The sequence below is a fragment of the Carassius gibelio genome, chromosome A2, assembly GCF_023724105.1.
Source record: "Carassius gibelio isolate Cgi1373 ecotype wild population from Czech Republic chromosome A2, carGib1.2-hapl.c, whole genome shotgun sequence".
Classification (NCBI taxonomy): domain Eukaryota; kingdom Metazoa; phylum Chordata; class Actinopteri; order Cypriniformes; family Cyprinidae; genus Carassius; species Carassius gibelio.
The window spans coordinates 9,002,582-9,028,858 of record NC_068372.1 but is presented as its reverse complement, the minus strand read 5'-3'; the positions used below and the strand labels follow the sequence as shown (position 1 = coordinate 9,028,858).

At 38.8% G+C, this 26,277-nt stretch overlaps 1 protein-coding gene across 2 annotated transcripts in view; it reads left to right on the top strand.

The window, feature by feature from the left end:
* Positions 1-26,277, top strand: part of LOC128025844 (adenylate kinase isoenzyme 5) — a 147,555-nt gene that overhangs the window by 33,668 nt on the left and 87,610 nt on the right. For both annotated transcript variants that reach the window (XM_052612408.1, XM_052612403.1), the window contains exon 6: positions 1,455-1,646. In XM_052612408.1, coding sequence (XP_052468368.1) covers positions 1,455-1,646 — 192 coding nt within the window. The remainder of the gene's footprint in view (positions 1-1,454; positions 1,647-26,277) is intronic.

The window sequence follows — 26,277 nt, the reverse complement described above, 5'->3', positions numbered from 1 at the left end:
GCTTTTTGAAAAATGACCTAAAAATAGTGCAGAGTGTTAAATAATTCTCATTAATTTTAAAAGCCATAATAAGAATCGTGGCAGGATCGTTATTAGCTTTTGTTGTATGGAAAAGAACAACCTAGATGTTCTGCTACGAGGTTCCATGAAAGCAAACACAGTTTACCTGAATATTAACATATGATATAGCATAGCATTTTAGCTGTGATAACATAGCTTTTTGTATAAATTAAAATGTATTCTGTTTGATAAATACAAAACTCTTTAGAGATTGATTTGTATATAATATATATAATATATATATAATATATTTTTTTTTTTAGATATTGGACGAAAAAATACAGTTGCACCAGTAAATAGTGTTAATTTATTTTTGTGATGTCAAAGTTGAATTTTCATCAGCCATTATTCTTCTGTGTCACTTGTGTAATACATATATACAGATAGATAGATAGATAGATAGATAGATAGATAGATAGATAGATAGATAGATAGATAAGTAGAGGAAAGGATAGAGGAAAGTTTTCATACCTTTTGTTGATTTCAAAAACTATTGGGCAGTTTTCCCACCTTAGTTATCTTTGACTTTTCTAATGATTTTTCTTTCTATATCCAGATACAGTTTTACAGAGAAGTTTTGATGGAATGGCAGGATTCTATTCTAATTTCAGTGTTTTAGCTTCCACTGACAATTCACCTACAATGCTTCTGTTGAAATAATCGGCCTGCTTTTCTGTTTTGTGACAGGCTTTCAGGCTTTTATGAACTGACATTTGTAGTCTTTTATTTTTTTTTCTCCATCTAAGTGCACATTCCCAAAAAGCTTTCCAGCAGACAACTTGTTAAGAGGATGACAGTGCATTTCAGATCAAATATCTGTCCTTTGAGGTCATTATTTTGTTAGCACTTAATGCACATTATGTCACTTCAGGCCTGCTGCCAGTGTGACAGATAGACAAAAGACAAAATCAGTGTATTGTATTTTAATGTTCCCACTTTTCAGTTAGTTAAACAACAAGCAAAGAATTAACAACACAGCTGACATGCTATTCGAGCAGATACAATTAAGACCTTTGACATGTTGTGCTTGATAAAGAGGTTGCGACAGGCAAGCATTGTTGAAATGGCCAATATGTGTATTTTGAGTGCCAAAGCAGCTAGCTATGTTATTACACGTTACAAATAAGACAACTGATGTATGCTTGTTTGCCTTTGGTCCACATCCGATCTCATTCATTACAGTATGTCCAAAACTCATCTTAGACTGGCAAACTTACTCGAAGATGTGTTAGACATATAACCTCAGAGTGGTTCTCAATAGCTACATCTTCTCAGATCACTGAGACCACAAATCACTTTGATCTTGACTGCCAGAGGGTGACTATACCCATCAATATCAGCTTGAATTGACTACTAGTTAACAGACACTCACCTCACTCCTTTTCTCTCTGTAGATCTGTACTCCAGACCTGGTGGTGTTTCTGGCCTGCTCTAACCAGCGTCTGAAGGAGCGCCTGGAAAAGCGTGCGGAGCAGCAGGGTCGCCCAGATGACAACCCTAAAGCTATCGACCGTCGCTTGACTAATTTCAAACAGAACACCATCCCTCTGGTCAAATACTTCCAGGAAAAAGGCCTCATCGTCACAGTGAGGAACATTTTTGAGTATATTGCTCATAAGTCAGTGCGACTTCAAATGGAAATAACAAATGGAAAACTTTTAATCAAGTAGTTCATAGAATTATTATTATTTTATTATTTATTTACTTGGAAGGAACCATGTACAATATTAAATGTAAATTTTTACATTTAATGCAATGTACAACACAATCTCTTATGGAGGGTAATCTAGTGGATTTATTTAGTGGATTTATTTAGAATGAAAATTACCAAAATTCTGAAATACAGGAGGGTCCAGCCTATTTAAGTATATATATATATATCTATATATCTATATATATATATATATATAGATATATATATATATATATATATATATATATATATATATTAAAGCTCAAGGAATTATGTTTCTTAAAAAAAAGAATCTATCATAAGACAAATGTAATTAAAGCAAGAGACTATGTCAATATTTTCACCATTAATAAAAGTCAACTCTGAAAGACTGAAATCAATAGGGATAGTTTACCCAAAAATTTTAATTCTGTAATCATTTTCTCAAACTTGTGTCTCAAACCCATAAGGTTTTAGTTCATATTTGGAACATAAATGAGGATCATTTTTAAAGAAACCGGAGAGATTTTTGTCCCTTTATTTCAAGTATTGTCCCTTTATTTCGAGTAATCCATGTGAATAAAGCGTTTTAATTAAAATCTTCTAAAAAGGGCCAGGTGCTTTATATAATGAATAGATTTAATTTAAATTCACATATTAACATTGATCAATCTTATGGGTTTGGAATAACATGAGGTTGAGTAATCGATGAAAGAAGATGGGATAGGATAGGATAGGATAGGATAGGATAGGATAGGATAGGATAGGAAAGGATAGGATAGGATCTGAACAACCAAACCTGTTTTTAACCAATTAAACTATTTTTCAATGAAGGATATACAAAGAAGTAACAGCAAATAAAGCTATAAATTATACCTTATAAACAGTAGACAACATTAAAAGTGGATTATATCAGGCTACAGTGTAGATAATGACATGCATCATGTGGATCTTGTGCATTTATCTTACATAATTAACTGGTATAAATGTTCACACATTTATGATTAAAAGGTAAGTGGCAGTATATTACACCTGCGCTCGTTTCAAGATTAATTTCTGGAAATCTCAACGGCATACACTGAGTGCTGGACTGGGCACTGACCAGGTGCACTTCCACCACACAGTCCCAGTGCTGTCAGTTTCATTAAAATATGCTCTTTATCACTCTGAGTAATTAATACAGACATATAGGGTGATCTAGGACAGCCGGAAATTAAAAGGCAGTTAAATCCAGCATGTGACAGGATCCCAGTGGAGCCACTTATTCAGCAAGCTAGAGAACTGTTTTCAATTACTAAACAAAGGTAATAAGGATATGTCATTAGAAACTGTGTACATTAATCAGAAGTTAAACCTGAAATTTACAGGAAACATACAATTTAAGAGACATCTATAAAAATACAAGGAGCAAGGGAATTTAGAAAGAAGAAAGCAATAAATGTCAAATCAAAGTTTACGATCCAAAGGTTAAATTGGGAAATACCAAGCACGGCATACTTCATTCTTCATTATTTTCTGTCTTAAACTGGTTGCAGTGTAAAGTTCTTGCAAAAAAAAAAAAAAAAGGAAACCAAAATACTACATACAAAATGAAAATGGATAGGGACTGGGACGGTCAAAGTCCAAAAAAAAAAAAAAAATGAGGCCTGTGTGGACAAAATTGGTTGATCAATTTTAGTTGAATATTAATTTTGATGATTATGAACCAATATTGATTTTTAAATTCCAAGATCAATCTTTGTGTTTTCTGTTGATGCGCTAACAAAACGTTAAATCATTTGTAGTGCACATCTCATGCAATAATTGAAATAAGCCTTGTATTGAATTACTTTTTATATGACTCAGATTCAGTCTATTTTATTATCAAATTCAAACAATACATTTTGCTCTTTAATGTGGCATGACTGCTGAAGTTGCCTCAACATGAAGCAGCAACATGAAGCACATTGAACTGATCATCTCTTCCTCTTTATTGCTAGTTATAGCATGAAAGAAATTTGAATGAACATCAGAAGGTTTTTTGAAAGAAACAGTCAAATTTACTGAAATGTATTATGTCTCATGTAATCGCTCAATCATTGTTACAACTACAGAAAGACATCAATAAAACAGCTGGTAACACTTCATTATAAGGACCAGTTCTCACTATTAACTAGTTGCTTATTAGCATGCCTATAATTTACACAGTGGCTGTTTATTAATACTTATAAAGCATTTACTGTACATGACCATATTCTAAATTCCTTATCTTACTCAATACCTAAATTAACGACAGCATGACCGGATCTGAACCACGTGTGTAATCAGTCTAATTGATGGGCAAGACGTCACGGGTGGGGTGACGTAGTGACCAGGAAGGTTAAATGCGGTGAAACAGGCGTCAGCTTCTAAGAATGAAGCAAGTGCCTGCAGGGATGTTGGAAGTATGGCCCCAAGACACAGCATCTCATTCCCTTGAGGAACCATGGTTACATGCGTAACCTGAAACATTCCTCTTCAGGAAATATAGCTGCGTTGGAGGATGCTTTGGAAACGAATATGCCCAGACTTTTAAATCTCTGCCTAGTGTGGAAGTGCACAGCTAAAGCAAGAGAAAGAGCCAGGAGCCAGACAAGTAATCAGGAATATCCCAATGGCCAACTTCACACGGAGTGAATCTTGAGCTCCAAGAGAGTGGAGATCAGTAGACTTGAGTCTTTAGGATAGCATCCTGATCCACTGCTTAGCATAAGCTTCTTCTGGCCAGAGGCCTCAGCCTCAGTGCACCATGGAGGAAACATGTAACCAGAGGGTGTCTGCCCACTGACTAGCCACGAGAAGGGTGCAGTAGGCTGCAATGGCCACCATGTAGATCTTCAGGGTGAAGTGGGTCAACCTGCTCGGGGCCCACCAGGGTGGTAAAGGCCCTGTTGAATTTAAGCGGCAGAGAATCGAACTTCTGTGGCCTCTTACTACAATGTGCAGGACCCACTGAGACATGTTTGGCAGTAGTTTTCATGCTGCCAAATAATCTACTAAGGGAATCAGCCTCTCAAGACTGATCTCTGGTGTCATCAGAGGAGTTAGCTCGGGGCCCTGAAGCGACGCACTGGCAGGAGAAGGCCGAACTAGCCACTCTGGTAACCTCAATGGAGGTCGCAAGCCTTTACTTAGCCTCTTAGTTTCTGGGCGGTAACTAAGAGAAGTGCTCGTCGGAGACCGCTGTGCCCTGGACCAATGGCAGGGTTGGCAGATCGATCTACTGAGAGCACTGTGGAGAGATGGCCTCCATGTAATGCGGTGTACACCGCTCTTCCCCAGAGGGGCCTGCCCTACGAGACCCTGAGCCACAGCATACACAGAACTCTCATAGCTGAAGTCTCCTATTAAAAACGACAGTCCTCAGACCCACTTCGTCTGCTAGGAAGACTAGACCAGTGCCTGCTCGGGGCAGGACCCAATTAAGCACACTTAACAGGGGCTCCCACACTGCCATGTTACCTCCAGGGAACTGATCTCCTGAGGGCACTGAGGAGAGATGGGCACCATTTAATGCAGTGTTCACCACTCTTCCCCAGAGGGAGCTAGCCTAAGCTTGGACTATCCAGTGAGAATGACGGTCTGCAGAACCACCTTCCGCTAGAAGCCTTCGACCTGGGAGTGCCACTCTGACTCTAGACTCTGTGGAATATGATAAGTGACACCCCCAGCATGAGGGGCTGGATCACAATAGGGTTGGGACTGCTCCCACCCAGCAGCCCTTGCTGACAGCTTCAACCTCCTCAGAGTAAAAGAGGTAAACACGTGTTGTACTCAACAAATTTTTATCCCAAGAGTCCCTGTATATCTAAATTCTCATAGTCAGATAAATATTTAATTTTTATTCCTCAGAATTGGAGTGAAGTGAAGTGACATTCAGCCAAGTATGGTGGTGAACCATTTAACCCATCCGAAATGCACACACACAGAGCAGTGAACACACACACACACTGTGAGCACACACCCAGAGCAGTGTGCAGCCATTTATGCTGCGGCGCCCGGGGAGCAGTTGGGGGTTCGGTGCCTTGCTCAAGGGCACCTAAGTCGTGGTATTGAAGGTGGAGAGAGAGCTGTTCATGCACTACCCTTCGATCGGGAGTCCAACCCTCTAACCATTAGGCCACGACTTCCCCACAAAATAATTAAATGTAGTCAATCCAACAGATGAGTAAGGGCAGCTGGCGGGTACGCCTAGGACGTGGGGAGAACACATCAGAGAATTGACCGACCAGATGTTGGAGCTCCGTCCTCTGGGCGGCCGACAGTTGGGGGCTGATGTCAACAACCACGGGAGAGTCCTCGTCCCCTCCCAGCACTTCAGGAGATTAATGTGGTATAGTTGACTTTCCTTCCTTCGTCCAGGCTGACGTACTCTGTAAGTCACGGGCTCCACTTTCTCGATATACGGGCCTTGCCATTTAGCGAGGAATTTACATGCTGCCGTTGGGACGAGGACTAAAACGTAATCACCTGGCTGGAATTCCCGTGGTTGGGCCGCCAGGTCGTATCGTCGACGTTGGGCTTCTTGAGCTGCTGCCAGGTGTTCCCGGACGAGGGGCATGACGCGGTCGATCCTTTCCCTCATCTCCCTCACGTGCTCAATTGTGGTCAAAGGGCACCTCGATGATGGGCAGCGGAATTAGCGTAGCTGGGGGAGGGGTATGTGGCGACGTCCGTTGGCAGTCCGGACAAGCCTGACAAAATCGTTTGATCTGCGGCTTCATGCCGGGCCAATGGAATCTGTCTTGGATCCGTTGGGTAGTATTCTGCGCCCCCAGGTGGCCACCCATCGGATGGGAATGGGCGAGCTCAATGACCATCTGTGTCCTTGTATGTGGGACTACCAGCAGTTTCACCTCCTCCCCTCTCCGCTGCGTGACACAGTACAGCAGGCCTTTCTGGACCACGAAGTGTGGGGTTGGGTGCGGTGGTGGTTGGACCTCTTTTCCCTCAACCACCCTTACTTGCTTCCAGCAGTTCTTCAGCCGATCGTCCCCGAGTTGCTCCTCCACAAATTTTCCCCCACCCCTTACCTGCTGGAAGACATCATAAAAAAGGTTAGAACTTTGGGGGGGGGGGGGGGGAGCTCACCATCTCGGGCGCTGTCCGATGCTAGGAGGGCAGGGGACCGTCGGGGAGCAGGCAGGTCCTTGACCACACCCACTTCCAGGGGCAGGTGCTGGTTTTCGCGGAGATGGTCACCAGTCGGGTAGGTACGCTCTGGGTGTCACCATGGATGCATGTGATGGAAAGGCGGGCCTTGGTTCCCACCTGTGGGGGAAACATAGAAGACTGGACCAGGCTTACCGCGCTCCCGGAGTCCAACAGAGCTGTAAACGGACGGCCATTGATAAAAACCTCGGTCTGGGGTGCCCCTCGCTGCAGTTCCAGATGGACTGCACAGCCTGCCAGCCAGGCACGGGCTGGCAACCGACTGTTGTATTCCCATGTTCTGAACAATTGGGCCGCGGCGATGGGAGACAGACCTACGCGGGCCAGGATTTCCTTCCGTAGTTCGTTGTATCGTCGTGGTGCCAATGATTCTTCAGCAGTTTGCCCGCATTCTTCATCAGTTTCGTGGGCTGAAGAATCACACGACAGGCTGCATTGAAAGTTTAAAGCCCTGGAGGGTGTATTTATTTGGGGTTGTGACCGTGAGGGTGCCAATGGTGTCCGGTGCTCGTCCTCGGTGCTGCGTGATCCTGTTCGCCGGCCGGCTGAGTGCAAGGGAAATCGGTGTCCGGTGCTCAGGTGGCGGGCTGGTCGGTCAATCGCTTTCTGGAGGGACAAGAGACACAACATTAATTGGCTGTCTTCTGGAGAACTTTCTCACCCATGTCTTCTCGGGTACAGCTTTTGTAGTCCTCTCTTCAGCGTCTTCAGCTGGGAACGATCAGCCCGCGGTGATTGTGTGCAGGTGGATCTCTTTCGTTGCCAGGGGGACGGCTCAGCAACTAGCTCCCCATCTAAGAGGGTTTTTAGTTTCAGTAGGAACATAGTTTCATGCCACAGAGCTTCTCTTAACTCCGTTGACAGACTTGTGTTATTAGCTTAAAAAACTTGTAAAAAAAAATAAAAAAATAAATTAGGGCCGGGACTCGATTAAAAAAATTAATCTAATTAATTAGAGGCTTTGTAATTAATTAATCGAAATTAATCGCATTTTAATCGCATATAAATATTTGACCTGAGAACAGTGAGAAGTAATTTTTTTTCACATGGATTTATAGTATACCATTGAATAATGACTGAATACATAAGCTTAAGCAACAAAATATTGTTTATCTTTGTTCAACCAAGTCTAGCAGACCAGTGCAATTTTTGCCATGAAGTGTAGCAATAGCATATTTAGAAACAATTTAGAAATAGTACATTTCAGAAATTCAGGAAGCTTATAGGTGCTGGAACCTTCTGTAAAGTGTTTTTTAAGGAAAACACAATACTGTCAATTAAATTCAGAACATTGGAAAGACTATTAGAAAACATCTCTCTGTTGCTACAGAGGCCATAACATACTACGTCCAACTCTCAATAACCTTGGCCAAAACAATAAAGAGTTCAATAAAGAATAATACATAGTTCAACATAAAGTGTAAAGTCCACGCTAGCTGCTATATGTTTTGCGTTGAGGTGATCCTTGAGGCTCAATGTGCTGCGGTGATATGCGAAGTTTGCGAACGCTAGTTGGTGCTCCAGTATAATCGGTCCGCTGAAACTCATCCAGTGAGAAACGTTCCGCGGTGAAAAAATAAGTTATAAAAAATGAGGGAATTTTCTTTTCCTGTAATTAATTAATCTTAGTTAACGTGTTATTTTTTTGTGTAATTAATTAATCTCAATTAACGCGTTAAAGTCCCGGCCCTAAAATGAATAAATAAAATACTTATCCCAGTTTAGTTATTTCTTCCAGTTGCATAGTTTAAATTGTGAATTGCATGCACTAAAAATGTTGACAGAATGTACTTTACGTACTTGTTTTGCTCTACTTCAGTTACACATATGTGTTCATTTAATAAAAAGCAGTAAGTGATCACTTAGTCTAGATTATTGGTGGAGAGGAGACAGAGTGATGAACCCAATCAGTAGATATGGGGATTATTAGGAGGCTATGATGGTCAGAGGCCAATGGGCACATTTGGCCAGGGTGCCGAGGTCACACCTCTACTCTTTTTCAAAGGCCTAGGATTTTTAATGACCACAGAGGGACTTCGGTTTAACTTCTCATCCAAAGGAGGGTTTTTTTTTTTTTTTTTTTTTTTTACAGTATGCTGGGGCACTTGGACCCACACAAATCCCCCTGCTTTCCTCACTAACACCTCTTCCAGCAGCCACCTAGTTTTCCCAGAAGGTCTCGCATCCAGGTACTGACAAGGCTCAACCCTGCTTAGCTTCAGTGGGCAACCAGTCTTAGGCTACAGGGTGATATGGCTGCTAACTACGAACTACATAAAAACATGACGTGATAATCTTTGATCAGTTTAAAACATTTAGTTTAGTCTAAGCGTAAGAACTTTATTTTACCTTGTAAATAGCGTAAACATTTAATGAATACTGTATGTGGAGGCTGTCATGAGGTACATTTTTAATAAAATGTGTTATGTGTCTGGTGTAAAATGAGGAGGTTTGTGTTAAATCTGCTGGCATTATAATGGCTAGATGTGATTCAGACACGACGCAGGTGAGATGACTTAATTTAATCTCTCCCATCTGCGGCACACTAAACATGCACACTAAATAATCAGGTGGAATAAGCTGTACGCCATTTCTTATTAATGTGAATATATTCCCTCATCATCCAAGGAAAGCGTAACAGTTAATATCCTAACAGTTTGGATAGTTCGGCTTTTTTATTCAACTCCCATGAGGCTTTAGACTTCAAGATTGAATATGAAATGGCACTGCCACCTTGGTGGAACGACACTATTATGGGGCTTCAGGGATGGTCATTTACTAGTTTCTGACAAAACAGAAGCTAAACATATAATTCACAAATATAAAAGAGGGCTTCCTCCTCTCCTCTCTGTCACAGTTTCACTATACATATGACATTTGCATTTTTTTATGTTCCAGTCACAAAGATGTACATCTGCAGTGGCATTGTTTCTGTGGTGTGATGTATAGCAACTTTTTTTTTTAAAAGATGTGGAATGGTGTTCTCATCAGTTCATGCATGAGCGTAAATGAGGATGTGTTGATTTCTACTTCGCTGAATGGGAGTAGAGGGGAGATACGTTTTTTCAAGATAGATTTTCATGAAAATAAGTGTACTTCTTTAAAGCACAACAAGCTTATGAAAACATAATGATTTCAATTGTACTTTAAAGAAAAACTTTAAATTTGACTATTATAATGTGGCTGAAAATCAATTTTACAGTGAACAGTTAATTATTACAGCTGAATCTTCTTAAAAGCTTTGTACTTTTTTTAAATACTGGTGCCACCTGAAGACGGGATTCGAAAAGTTCCCTTTTCATTTCCCTCTATGTGAATATGCCAAAGGAAACTATTTTCGCATACCATGAGATAGAAAATCATATTTTAAGCAAGTAAGAAGTGAGAAAGTGACTTACCAGGTCATTGGCGTGTCAGACCATTAACCTCACATCAATCGTAGATGTCAGAGAACTGTACCATCAAAGCTCAGCCAAATTACATGGCAGCGGAGGACAAGAAGAAATCACACCAGGGCAGGAACACAGGGAAATAGAAGATGGCTAATGGAGTGTGTCATCCTCAACTCCAAGTGCTGTCAATTCAAACTGAGTTCACCCAAAAATAAAAATCTAAAAATCACCCTCATGTTGTTCCAGACCCATTAACAAATGTCTCAGTGTTTGTTTTTGGTTTTTCCATGGACAAAATACAGTTGAAAATGAAAACATTCTTCAGAATATCTTTTGTATTTTACAAAAGAAAGTTATGTGAGGGTGAGTAAAAATGACAGAATTTCCATTTCTGAGTAAACTCTTCTTTTGAACTCAAATGACAATTGTCATTTAAATGACATTTTCAGCTTTCTTTCCCTTCAGACTCTGACAAGTTAATATGTCACTGTAGAACAATCACATTTATTCTCATAAACATTCTCTTTGATGAAGACTCAAACACGCCTGTTCTTCTGTATAATTAGACTGTCAAAGTTAAAGGAATAGTTTGTCCAGAAAAAATCATGCCATAGTTTACTCATTCTCAAGCACATTTAAAAACAGAAGAAATTAACCAAAGCATAAATTCCAATCTTGGCATCTTTCTCGAATGAATAAATCAATAAATGGATGGATGGACAGTTTGGTTACCAACATGCTTCAAAGTATATTTTTTTGGAAAGAAAGAAAGAAAAGTTTGTCAGGCAGATATTTTTTTCGGGTGGACTATCTGAGTTGCATTACTGCAGGAGAAAATCTGATATATAATAGCTGGTTATTTCAGAATTTTAGAGTGACACCAAAAAAGCATGGTCACCCTCTGATTTTAATTTGATTTCAGCAAATAGCAGGTAAACATCTTTATAACAGCTAATATTAATATAATTTTAGCTGACATTTATGAAAAAAAAAACACTTTTGTGTTAAAATTTCATTATCATTAAAGGTCAGCATATCTGAAACATCACCGTCAAATAAAATACCATTATTGTGAAGGCCACTGGATATCTGCAACAAATAACAGCTTTGAATTATTTTTTTTTATTTTTTTTTGTTTCCTTATAAAAAGGGGAACTATTTAGAGTAAATCTCATTCTATTAACCTTAACAACAATAATAATATATAATAAAACATAAAACAGAAAGAAAGGGATGCGTGAGGTTTCCTCTGTTGTACGGTGTGGAAGGGAAAGCCGATCAGCTGACGTGGTTGACTGCCGCTGGTGTCACACAAAGGGAATTCATGTTACGCTCTCTTCTGAGAAGATATGTTTGCGTTTCAGTGATACTGGGCTGAGGCTGGCATCTCATGAAACACAACTGCCTGTGTTTCAGGTTGGATAAGCCGAAGATGTGAAATCTTTCCCCAGTCACCCCCACAGTTCCCATGGCGACGGGGTCCCTGTGGGTTCCAGGTGAAACTGATATAAATAATGTGGCCTCTTTTAGTTTCTTTGGTGCTTCCTGTATATGCAACAGGTTTAGAAACATACTTATTAATAATAATTATTAATAATAATAATTTGTTACATTTATATAGCGCTTTTCTAGACACTCAAAGCGCTTTACATTGTCAGGGGGTATCTCCTCATGCACCACCAATGTGCAGCATCCACCTGGATGATGCGACGGCAGCCATATTGCGCCAGAATGCCCACCACACACCAGCTTACTGGTGGAGAGGAGACGGAGTGATGAAGCCAATCAGCAGATATGGGGATTGTTAGGAGGCCATGATGGTCAGAGGCCAATGGGCGAATTGAGCCAGGATGCCGAGGTCACACCTCTACTCTTTTCGAAAGACATCCTGGGATTTTTAATGACCACAGAGAGTCAGGACCTCGGTTTAACGTCTCATCCGAAGGACGGTGCTTGTTGACAGTATAGTGTCCCCATCACTACACTGGGGCGCTAGGACCCACACAGACCACAGGGTGAGCACCCCCTGCTGGCCTCACTAGCACCTCTTCCAGCAGCAACCTAGTTTTCTCAGGTGGTCTCCCATCCAGGTACTGACCAGGCTCAGCCCTGCTTAGCTTCAGTGGGGATACTTCTGACTCATTCATTAGAAATGGGAAATTTAAACCAAATTCTAATGCATGCATGAAACTGACACATTCTGCTGGCACCACGAGTATGGAAGACTACTGAATTTGTTTGCAATTAATTGGTTTAGCAACCATCCTCTTGTCACTGGATGTTGCAAATACTGGTGATGTAACATTTTTAGAGATTTAGGAAAGTCATAATGTCATATATAGGAAATATTCAGTTATCCTGAGATTATTGAAGTGTGTCATTTATCTACTTAATGTCAGCCACATGCAGTAGAGTTTGTGCACTGGCTGTCAGAGGGATATCTTCAGCTTGTCAGTGCTACTCTAAACTTTGCTAGTTTGCTGCTTTAGGTTTCTTTCTTCCTGCAAGCACTTTTTATGGCTGAAATTGCTAACTAAACTTGTATAGCTAAAATTACCCTAGGATGTAGCTATACAAAGCCACATTTATTTCATCTAAACTGAGAGCCTGAGTCAAGTTAATAAAACTGATCTGAACAAGAACCACATACAGCACAAGTGAAAGCACTTTTCAGAGTGTTTGTCCAAATATTCATCTTCCTTGCCTTGTTAAGTCTTTTACTGTCACTTTTTTAAGATAAAACTGACTAAAATATTGGACCTTCTTCTTTAAAAGGGATAATTCACCCAAAAAATTAATATTCTGTCATATTTTACTCTCCTGCATGTTGTTCCAAATCTGTTTGGCATCTTCTGTGGAACACAATAGATGACATTTTTTAAAATGTCTGTGTTGAAATCATTAATTTATTAATCATTTCAGTGTCCTGTTAATAGGCATGACATTGTTCCATCTGGGATGCTTTCTTGCCTCGTCAGCTTAGTCAGCTGTTTTCAGTCCTAAAAAATCCTTGATTCAGGACAGGCTACATTTTCATGAACAGCGAAAGTAAGTTGAAAGTCTGTGTTTGTCTTTTGGAGATTCTTCACATTGATTAGAATGTGTGATTATGATTATGGCACCAGCTCATTAACCTGTAGGTTCTGAGACCCCCTCTAAAAAAGTGAAATATATTTGGATGGAAATTGCAATTGTTAAACTTCTCCAATAATAATCTCAATGAAAAAAAGGCTCATACCCAGTGCCTCTAACTATGTTTCTACAAAACTCAAAAACCATACCTATACATAAGAATCACTTGCAGTTTCCATTAGAAATTAACACTAGAGACAGTAAAACTCCCAACAACTTTTATTACTTTTCACACAAAGTTTCAATTAAGAAGGCCTATTTTTCGCACAGTTTTTTGCACAATATTATTTTATGACCTCAAAACATCTTTAAGCTGCTACAAGATTTGAAAACTGATCATTTTGAGCATTAGCATCACATATACAGCTTCACATGGATGGGGTTTCTAAAGCACAAGTGTTGCACTTGTGAAGTTAAAGGGATACTCCACCCCAAAATGAAAGTTTTGTCATTAATCGCATACCCCCATGTCGTTCCAAACCCGTAAAAGCTTTGTTCATCTTCAGAACACAATTTAAGATATTTTGGATGAAAAACGGGAGGCTTTTGACTGTCCCAGTAAATTATACTGTCAAGGTCAAGAAAAGTATGAAAGACATCGTCAGAATAGTCCATCTGCTAACAGTAGTTCAACCGTAATGTTATGAAGCGACGAGAATACTTTATGTATGCAAAGAAAACAAAAATAACAACTTTATTCAACAATTCATCTCCTCTGTGTCTCTCCGCATTGTTACGTCATTTTGGAGAACATTCGCTGAACACTAACCTTGTACGATATTATGTATCAGCCACCAGTGATGGAGTACTCGAGTCCTGGACTCGGACTCGAGTCCGACTCGAGTCACTATTCTTTGGACTCGAGTCCGACTCGAGACTCCATTCTCTGGACTCGTGACTCGACTTGGACTCGTGGACTGATGACTCGTACTTGGACTCGGACTCGGATTTGAGCATTCATCACGTTGTTTTTGACAAAAAATATTATAAAAAATGTTTCGTGCCCAAGACCGGCCGGGATCAGACACTGCTACCGCTCGCTCTCTTTGCTTGACAACACACTCACTGACGTCACTCACTTTGCTTTTTTTTCCAAAGCGCTCGGGCACTTGCGGGAAAGGATGAAGCTGATTGGTTAGTTCTTGTCACATGACCCGCGGTGCGCTTGTGGCATTCTGAAAAGTTGAGATGTTTTTAACTCGTTGCGCGTTGCGGACGCCCCTGGATGCTTCCATTATGAGCGCGCATACCGCGCGCCTACATTGGAAATAACGAACATGAGTGTAACACACACACACACATTCACTTTAACACATACAAACGCACTCACGCTAAATCACTCGTCAATGAGCGTGAGAGAGCGTTTGTGTGCGAGTGATCACTCACACACAAACGCGCTCTCTCTTTCTCTCTCTCTCACACACACACGCACACACACAATCATTGTAATATGCACGTTTCTTTTTTTCGCCGAGTGTATTTCTGTAATACAGTGTTAAAGGATTAGTTCACACAAAAATTTAAAATTTCCTAATCGTTTACTCCTCCCAATGCCATCCAGGATATCTATGGCGTTTTTTCTTAAATTATTTTTTTTAAGGAAAACATTTAATGATGTTTTCTTCATATAATGGACTTCAATGCTTACCAACTCAGTTGGTTGCTATTGTTTCCTCAAAAAACTAAACAAAAAAAAAATCCAATAAGGGACTCGAGACTCGACTCGGACTCGAACTCTGGTAATGGTGACTCGACTTGGACTCGACTCGGACTCTTCTTTGGTGACTCGGACTTGGACTCGGACTCGAACACTGGGACTCGAGACTCGACTTGGACTCGACAGTTGGTGACTCGACTACAACACTGTCAGCCACAAAACTGAAAATAGAGCGACAGCCCCTCACAGACGGCTGCCGCGCACAAAATATAAATGTATTATATTATATTATATTATATTATATTATATTATATTATATTATATTATATTATATTATATTATATTTAGCGGTGTAACGATACGCGTATTCGTATTAAACCGTTCGGTGCGAGGCTTTCGGTTCGGTACGCGGTACGCATTATGTATACCGAACGGTTCGTTGGACTAATTAATTCTATTTGAAAAAAAAAAGAGAAATATAATGATATGCGTTCAACAAGGTAGCCCAATAACCCAAACGACGTAACAGGCAACGCCCCTGACACTCCCGAAGAAGAAAAAAACACCAACTTATAGTTATATGTTTATGTTAGGCTACTCAGCAGGCGCTCGCTCACTCAGTACGTGCTGAAGGCTCATTGCAAAATGGCCAATGCGTTTAACAGACCAGAAATAGAAGATCCTCCAATAACCAACAGGTCTGGTGTTTGGGTGCACTTTGGATTCCCTTTAAGCTATAATGGTGATGGCAAGAGAGTGGTGGATAAAAAAACAACGGTCTGTCGCATCTGCTACATGACAATAGGGTACACCAGCGGGAATAAAAAAAATAAAAAAAACACCAGCTGGAATACTTGAAACATGTCATCTCATTTACGCCGACATCACCTTATTGTGTCAGTATCTGGGAAAAGAAGAAAAAAAAGGAGAAACATACACGCAAAAAACTATCCCTGCAGCATTTAGACACCGGTACACCATTATAGCTTACAGGGAATCCAAAGTGCACCCAAACACCAGACCTGTTGGTTATTGGAGGATCTTCTATTTCTGGTCTGTTAAATGCATTAGACATTTTGGAACGAGCCTTCAGCACGTGCTGAGTGAGCGAGCGCCTTAGGAGCCGTTCACATGTCGCGCCTAAAAACGCATGGAAAACGCTAGTCGCGCCGCTTTCTCCTCCTTTCCAAAGCGCTCGGGCAGAAGCGCTCATGAAGCGTCTGTCTTTGCTAAGCAACAATGACGTGCTCTCTCCATTCGACGCGGAAATTTCAGCAAAGAATAAATGGATTTGCAGCTCTAAAAATCGCTTGCAGTAGCTGTGCTACTAAATTTATTTCAAAATTGCAATCCATATACAACTATGATCAGCTGTTCCTTCATCTTGGCTGAGTTTTCAACGTTGTTACGGGAAAGGATGAAGCTGATTGGTTAGTTCTTGTCACATGACCCGCGGTGCGCTTGCGGCATTCTGAAAAGTTGAGATGTTTTTACATTTTGCTGTATCTAAAACGTACCAAACCAAACCGAACCATGACATCAGTGTATCGTATTGAACCAAACCGTGAATTTTGTGAACCGTTACACCCCTAATTATATTATATTATATCATATTATACTTCATGTTAGCAAAGATAAACTAACCATTTGCAGAAAAAATATAGACTAACTGATATGTGTTTGCTGAATGTTAAATAAATATTGTGTACTGTAAATAGATTAACACAATAATTTATTTAATATGAAACATGGATACTTGTTTAAACCATTTCACAAAAATAAAATGCAATTTTTATTATAAAAATAAATAAAAAGGGAAATGTAAATGCTCATAAAATTTACTTGTATAGTTTTAATAACTTTTGAATTTAGTAATTAATAGCAATTCTTGATTTATTACAGATACACTTAAGTATAATAACGTAATTTATCAGAATAGTTTTTTTTTAATTATGAACTCCAAACCTTACACAAACTATGGTGCAAAGTTGTAAATCATTTGTTGTGACTCACTTTGTCAGTATTTAATCGGCACTATAGGGTGGCATTCTGTTTCCAAGTCTTTATTAACTCTATAAATATTTATCTTTCTTTCTTTCTTTCATAAATTTGTCTCCGAAGCAGTTTAGCATGTTGCGTTTTGTGCTGAACAGCAGGGCACCATAGGTGCTGATAGTGGATGTGTATGTGGCAGAGTATGACACAATGTTAACCTGACTGAGCCCAATCTGTTAAGTTGGCTGGAAATTCGAATCCCTAATTTTTTTTTGACAAGCTCCTTGGGAGGGATGTTGCAGGTACAAATGTCATGTGGAGAAATTTCTACTGGAAAGCTTGTAATTACTTGTTTGTTGGAGTTTAAAGTAAGTTCTGGCTGTGGGTAACCCTCAGTGACGTTCATTTTAAAGGTTTGTGAAATGACAGCAATGTGAAGAATGACTCGGGAAATTATGTTTGGGATCCTTTTGTGTCTTCAGTGATTTCTTCCACTTGTTGCTATGGTGAAGCGACCTTCATTAGGCTGTTTGAAGGGGGAAGAAAGTAGCCTCTGCGATGAATACAGTATGTTATTATTAGTGCTGTTAACTATCTCATTACCCTGTGACAGGAAGATGTTAGCTTCACAAAAACATGATACATCAGTCTGTAGCCTTCGGTCAGATCAAGGGGGAGGTGAAGTGTTCAAGTGTTTCAACCTTTGTAGGATATCAACAATTAAACATTTGCAACTGGCCTGGCATTCATACTTTCATAAAACATTTATTAACACCTTTTTGCTTTATATAATTAATAATCAGAATGTCTCTGCCCAGTTTCAAGTGCTTATCTATTGAAGCTTATTTCCTATTTCAAATATAATTAAAGCTGCAAGCAGCGATGAACGGGCCCTCGCACCCGGGCTCACCGCCATCGTGTGGCTTTAGTAAAAAGGTGAACGTTGAGAAATATGCATTTAATGTCCTAAATATAAGTGGAATATATCAAAGTATATCCCATATATGTGCCAATCTTACCGTTGCCAGCAGGTGGCGCTATCATTATAATGGAATATTGGCCTTCAGATGTGTTCAGGCCAGGACTCTTATCAAACAAGTGAAGTTTGGGGAAGATTGAACATTTTATGCTTGAGTTACAACAACTTCTCTTGCTGTGGCAAGACATCAAATTTTGTCATGGCGCCATGGAAACGCCCTTTAACAAAAACTCAAGATCTTCAAAAGTTAACATTGCACAGGCCTTTAGATTAGACTGACCACAAAATATATGTTAATCTCAAAAAAATTATAGGAGTAGTTTGTCGCAGTGTAAAATATGTAACTTCCTGTTGCCAATAGGTGGCGCTATGACTATAACTGAATATTGGCATGTAGATCTGTTCAGGTCAAGAGTCTTATCCAACATGTGAAGTTTGGGGCAGATTGGACATTGTATGTCTGAGTTACAGCAACTTCCTTTTTCATGGCGAAACATCGAAATTTGTCAGGCCGCCATGGACCCGCCCTTTAACGAAACCTCAAGTCCTTCGCAATTTATTATCGCAAAGGGCTTTAGATTACACTGACCAAGTTTGGTGTTGATCTGAATAAATCTCTAGGAGGAGTTCGTTAAAGTACAACCCATGAAAATGGCAAAAACAACACCAATTTTGAAGGGAAAATTCAAAATAACCGACTTCCTGTTGGGATCCGGATTTCGTACCAAGAGACTTTTTTGTAGGTATTGGTGCGTTACATGTGTGTACCAATTTTTGTACATGTACGTGAAACATAGCTCGAGGCGCACTCCGTTGAAAGTGTATAGGTGGCGCTATAGAGCCATTCTGCCACACCCGGTGGAATATTGGCCTGCAGATCTGTTCAGGTCAGGACTCTTATCACATAAGTTTGGGGAAGATCGGACATTTTATGCCTGAGTTATAACATCTTTTATTCCCATGGCGAGACATCGAACTTCGTCGCGGCGCCATGAACAAGCCTTTTAACGAAAACTCAAAATCTTCACAACTGAACATCGCACAGGCCTTTAGATTAGACTGACCACAAAAAAGACACTGATGTCATAAAATTTCTAGGAGTAGTTCGTCGCAGCGTAAAATATGTCACTTCCTGTTGCCAATAGGTGGCGCTATGACTATAACTGAATATGGGCATGTCAATCTGTTCAGGTTCGGAATCTCATCAAACATGTGAAGTTTGGGGCAGATTGGACATTGTATGTGTGAGTTATAGCAACTTCATTTTTCATGGCGAATCATCGAAATTCGCCAGGCCGCCACGTACACGCCCTTCAACGAAAACTCAAGATCTTCGCAATTTAACATCGCAAAGGCCTTTACATTAGGCATACCAAATTTGGTGTTGATTTGAAGAAATCTCTAGGAGGAGTTCGTTAAAATACAACACATGGAAATGACCAAAATTACACAAAATATGCTCATAATATTAAAAATAACCGACTTCCTGTTGGGTTTAGAATTTCGCTCCAAGAGTCTTTTTTGTAGGTATTGGTGTGTTACATATGTGTGCCAATTTTCGTGCATGTACGTGAAACATAGCTGGAAGGCTGTTGATTTTCTTGGTATAGGTGGCGCTGTCGAGCCATTTTGCCACACCCTCTTCTGAATCCTATATCAGACGAAAATTTTCACCAGGTTTGACGCGTGTGCAAAGTTTCATGACTTTTTGAGCATGTTAAAGCCCTCAAAAATGCGATTCATTCGGGAGAAGAAGAAGAAGAAGAATAATAATAATAATAATAATAATTAAAGCTGCAAGCAGCGATGAACGGGCCCTCGCACCCGGGCTCACCGGCAGCGAGTGGCTTTAGTTAATAAGTGAACGGTGAGAAATATGCGTTTAAACTCATAAATATAAGTACAATATATCAATGTTTATTCCATATATGTGCCAATCTTCCTGTTGCCAGCAGGTGGCGCTATCATTATAGTGGAATATTGGCCTTCAGATGTGTTCAGGGCAGGACTTCTGTCGAACATGTGAGGTTTGGGGAGGATTGGAAATTTTATGCCTGAGTTACAACAACATCCTATTTCATGGCGAAACATCGAAATTTGTCAGGCCGCCATGGACACGCCCTTTAACGAAACCTCAAGATCTTCGCAATTTAAGATCGCAAAAGGCTTTAGATTACACTGACCAAGTTTGGTGTTGATCTGAATAAATCTCTAGGAGGAGTTCGTTAAAGTCCAACCCCTGAAAATGGCCAAAACAACACTAATTTTGCAGAGAAAATTCTAAATAACTGACTTCCTGTTGGGATTCGGATTTCGTACCAAGAGACCTTTTCATAGATATTGGTGTTTTACATGTGTGTACCGATTTTTGTTCATGTACGTGAAACATAGCTCGAGGCGCACTCCGTTTAAAGTGTATACGCACTCCGTTGAAAGTGTATAGGTGGCGCTATCGAGCCATTTTGCCACACTTGATGGAATATTGGCCTTCAGATCTGTTTAGGCCAGGACCCTTATCACACATGTGATGTTTGGTCAAGATCGGACATTTTATGCCTGAGTTATAAAATCTTTTATTCCCATGGCGAGACATCGAACTTCGTCAGGCCGCCATGGACCCGCCCTTTAACGAAACCTCAAGTCCTTCGCAATTTATTATCGCAAAGGGCTATAGATTACACTGACCAAGTTTGGTGTTGATCTGAATAAATCTCTAGGAGGAGTTCGTTAAAGTACAACCCCTGAAAATGGCAAAAACAACACCAATTTTGAAGGGAAAATTCAAAATAACCGACTTCCTGTTGGGATCCGGATTTCGTACCAGGAGACTTTTTTGTAGGTATTGGAGTGTTACATGTGTGTACCAATTTTTGTACATGTACGTGAAACATAGCTCGAGGCGCACTCCGTTGAAAGTGTATAGGTGGCGCTATCGAGCCATTCTGCCACACCCGGTGGAATATTGGCCTGCAGATCTGTTCAGGCCAGGACTCTTATCACACATGTGAAGTTTGGGGAAGATCGGACATTTTATGCCTGATTTATAACATCTTTTATTCCCATGGCGAGACATCGAACTTCGTCGCGGCGCCATGAACAAGCCTTTTAACGAAAACTCAAGATCTTCACAACTGAACATGGCACAGGCCTTTAGATTAGACAGACCACAAAAAAGACATTGATGTCATAAAATTTCTAGGAGTAGTTCGTCGCAGCGTAAAGTATGTCACTTCCTGTTGCCAATAGGTGGCGCTATGACTATAACTGAATATGGGCATGTCAATCTGTTCAGGTTCGGAGTCTCATCAAACATGTGAAGTTTGGGGCAGATTGGACATTGTATGTGTGAGTTATAGCAACTTCATTTTTCATGGCGAATCATCGAAATTCGCCAGGCCGCCACGGACACGCCCTTCAACGAAAACTCAAGATCTTCGCAATTTAACATCGCAAAGGCCTTTAGATTAGGCATACCAAATTTGGTGTTGATTTGAAGAACTCTCTAGGAGGAGTTCGTTAAAATACAACACATGGAAATGACCAAAATTACACAAAATATGCTCAAAATATTAAAAATAACCGACTTCCTGTTGGGTTTAGAATTTCGCTCCAAGAGTCTTTTTTGTAGGTATTGGTGTGTTACATATGTGTGCCAATTTTCGTGCATGTACGTGAAACATAGCTGGAAGGCTGTTGATTTTCTTGGTATAGGTGGCGCTGTCGAGCCATTTTGCCACACCCTCTTCTGAATCCTATATCAGATGAAAATTTTCACCAGGTTTGACGCGTGTGCAAAGTTTCATGACTTTTTGAGCATGTTAAAGCCCTCAAAAATGCGATTCATTCGGGAGAAGAAGAAGAAGAATAATAAATATAGCTGCAAGCAGCGATGGCGGGCTCAAGCCACCAATGCCATCGCCACCCCGGTGGCATCAGGTAAACTGTGCCCAGCGGGCACATGCATTCACAATATCCCTCTGGCAGTGAGGTTTTAAAGAATATGGCAGTTAAAGGGTTAATTCGAATCATCTAGACTTTAAAATCACATTCACAGAACAATATATATATATATATATATATAAAACTTTAGTAACACTTTACAATAAGATTCCATTTATAAACATTGTGTTAACATGAACTATATTTATATATCATTCATTCATGTCAGTTAATATTCCAAACTTAAACATTAAAACATTGTTTTATTGTGATTTTTTTCCAAGCACATTTTACCAATTCCAAACCATATCAATCTTAATAACTACCATTACTTTTTATTTAATCATTTATGAGTGCTATACAATACTCCAGGAAAGCTGGAAGAGAAAAACAGGTCAAGAAGAACTGACAAAAGAATTGCAAAAGAATTAGGAATTAATGTGAAGATTAATTTTTAGTCAATTCTGCAAGACAGACTTTCAGGAAAGAAGGTGGAATAAAAATGAGCTCCTAAATCTTAATCCCGGATTCTGGAAGATATATTCCTCAAACCATCGGACAAGAGGAGGTGGTGCTGGTCCTTCACGAGTCACTCTAATCTGTTCATTAAGCCTATATATAAAGTCTTAATATATAGTATTTCACAATACTTCATGGTATTCTAATTAAAAAATTTTTTGGGAATCTTAGATCTCTCAGAACCTGACACATTGTAATTCTGAGACTCCAGGAAAGTGGCAGTTCTGTAAAATGTTGGTGCTGGAGACTAAATGTTTCCTGATAGTTTCACACCTAATTCACTTAACACACACACACACACACACACACACATTAACCACAGTGACTGAGGGACAGAGTGACATCAGATGTATGATAGTTTTTTAATTTTCTATCATCCATATAATGTTGTATAGTCATGCAACTATGCATATTTCCTCAGAATGACTGGTCTTCTATGTGTAAATTTTTTTGAAGTGTTTAGAAGCTGCACTTTAAAAAAATAAAAGACATTTACTGGTTCCTTTTTTACTGTTATTTCAAAAAATCACCACGACAAAACCATTCAAGCTATCCAAAATTCATTCGCACCTGTTCTGTAAGATAAATTCTTTAAACAGTGGTAAAAGAGGATGTGGTGCTGAACCTTCAAGAGTCACTCAAAACGTATCTGTCCATAAAGCTTATAAAGAATTATTCTTAATATACAGTTCACAATACTTCAGCTTGTTATTCTAATTAAGTGAGGGTCATTTTATCAGTAAAATACATAAAATACATATTATTTTTCTTTGAAAGATTTCTATAAATGATTTAAATCATACTTGTTTTACAATAATTATTTAAAAGTATTCCTATAGCTCCATCTGGTGGCCATTATTGGTAGTAAGAATTGCAAGCTTGATTTATAAGTTATGATAGTTTTAATTTTATGCTGGCTCTTGAAAATGATAAAGCTATGAAGCTTACTGTGCTTCCTTCAAATGATGACTTCTACGTATATAAAAAATTATGAAGAGTTGGAATGAAAAATTTTAAAGATATAGTAAAATAACGATTGTATTTTTTTTTTTTGTTACTTTAATAAATCGCTATGGCCACACCATTTAAGGTATCCTAAACCCATTCGCAATTTAACATCTTCAGTATATTAGCTTCATGTTAAAAAAGTTTGGTGTGAACTACTTGTGTCTTCTTGGAGGAGTATGAATTCATTTACAGGCTGATTTTATCATAAATCCACAATACAATTTCTGAGTTCTGTATCAATCTGTGTTGTTGTTTGTTTATTTTTATTTTTTTATTTTTCATAGGAAGATAACTGACCCTTTACTCTCCTTTTTAATAAATGTGCTTATAAACCAAGAACAAACTTTTTATAGCTATATTTATAAACTGCTTACTACTGACTATTAATATTGGGACAAGGCTTTATAAAGCATGAACTGAATATTTACTTTTTGAGTTTGAAATTATTATTTGCAGCACAAATAAGGTTTTTTAGGATTTTTAAAAATCCCTAAAACTGTCAGAAAAGGATAAGGCCTTTAAGATTTCTATGTGAGTGGCTAAATGTATTTGTTTTTATAACTATAATGCATAAACTATGAAATTATACAAAATGTATAAAAATGTACAACAGTTATTGTTTTCCAATGTTTTTTATTTATTTATTTAATTTTTTTAATTTTATTTTATTTACATTTAAAAAAATTGGCCTACTGCAATCATTCTAAACAGCTTGAATAAAACCTGTTAATATTTATTATAGACCACTGTAACTGTGTATAATCTAACAAACAAGTTTATTATGAAAATAAAAGTGTACACCAGATAAATTGGACGATAAAGAAATTGCTAACAATAGTATAATAGAGCATGTTTTAGGTTTTTAGGCGTTTAGATGCAGAAATGGACAAATCAAATGTAAAATAAAATGTAATTGATTTAATTAAATATAGATTAATTGTTGTTAGAGCAAAATAATAAATAAATAAATAAATAAATAAATACGTTCACACATTAAAAAAAAGCAGCCAAGATGAATGAATTTAATTTTTTATATAGATTAAAATTGAAGACAGAAGCAGCTGGTATATGCGGTCACTTAATATTAAAATCCAGTAGATCCACTTCAGATTTATTTCTCAACAGTTTATGTTCACGTGGCTGTTTTCGTTTATATTCGCCAAGCTATTATGTGTTTTGAAATAATCTTGTCCGTGATGTGTTCGTTCGTACGACGAAAGCCAGAATCCTGCAGCTCAAGAGATACATGTTATTCTGCCAGTCGCGCTTTCAAATAGTCTTTCACACTTAAACGGGTCACAAACACCTGCATTTAGCTCTTGTTGTGTTACAATGGGTTTATTGTGTGCATTTGTGGTAATATTTTATTTAAAAAAGCTCTTAAACAAGAATAAATTCGTTTGTTTTGAGCTCGACACTGTACGCGCTGATCGGAGGCAGTGATTTCATATAGGCAGCCACAAATATTTCATTTTCACACAAACAGTTCAAAAACATCTGAATTTAGCTCTTGGTGTGTTCTAATTGGTTGATTGTGTGATATCGCTGTAATAATTTATTTTTAAAAGCTTTAAAACAGGAATAAATTCGTTTTTTCTGAGCTCTTTACTCCAGACGCTCGTGATCACAGCGGTGATTCATCTCTCCTATTTCTCACGTATCTCTGGCCAGAAATAATTTATCCATGAGTCCTGAACCGGTAATAATCAGATATGTTGGTTTAGCTTGTCAGTGTGAATTAAATCTAAGTATTTATTTGTATTTTTAACCGATTTAAAAGTGAAAGTAAAAGTCCGGTAACTGCACCTGTAGGGGCGCAATTTCTCTCAGACAATGGAAGTCTGAAGCACATACTCAAACAGAGGGACAGAGTGAGATGAGATGTCTGACAGTTTTTTAATTTTCTGTTATCCATACAGTGTTGTAAAGTCGTGAAACTATCCATATTTACTCAGAATGACTTTTTTTCTGTATGAAAAAAGGTTTTGAAGTGTTTGGAATCTAAAAATGCAGGACAATTAATAATTCCATTTTTACTGTCATTTAAAAAAATCACCACGACAAAACCGTTCAAGCTATCCAAAATCCATTGGCAATTTAAGTTGTTTAAAATGTTTTGGCATCATGTAGACAAAGTTTGTTGTGTATAGTGTTACTCTCCTCTGAGCAGTATGCATTAATTCACAGCTAAATGTAAAAAAAAAATCCACATTCAAATCAAAATAGCTGACTTCCTGTTGATCGTAGCTGATGACTGTGAATTAGAAAGTTGTCCGTCTTGATAAGAACAATTTTTGTACCGAGTTTGGTGTCTGTAGCTAAAACTAACCCCCCCACTTTTGACAAAAGGTGGTGCTATAGAGTGCCTCTTCCACGCCCTTTTAAAAGCTTTTTCCATTGTCTAGCTATCAAGAATACTGATATGTGTTTTGAGTTTCATGTAAATCTGAGGTTGTTATCTGCCTCAAAATCACCATAACAGAATATTCAAGTTTGACACGTTGCCATGGCAACAATATATAAGATATCAATATCCCCACAACAGATTTACATCGGCCATGTTTTGACATTATTCTGATGAAGTTTGAAGCAAATCGAGTAAAAATAAGATGCTGAATTCAAAGCATTTTGAAAATGACTCACTTCCTGCTGCCAGTTGGTGGCGCTATAACGTTGACTCTTAATAGTCACATATATACGATCGGTATCATACATCGAAAAAACCGATGAAGTT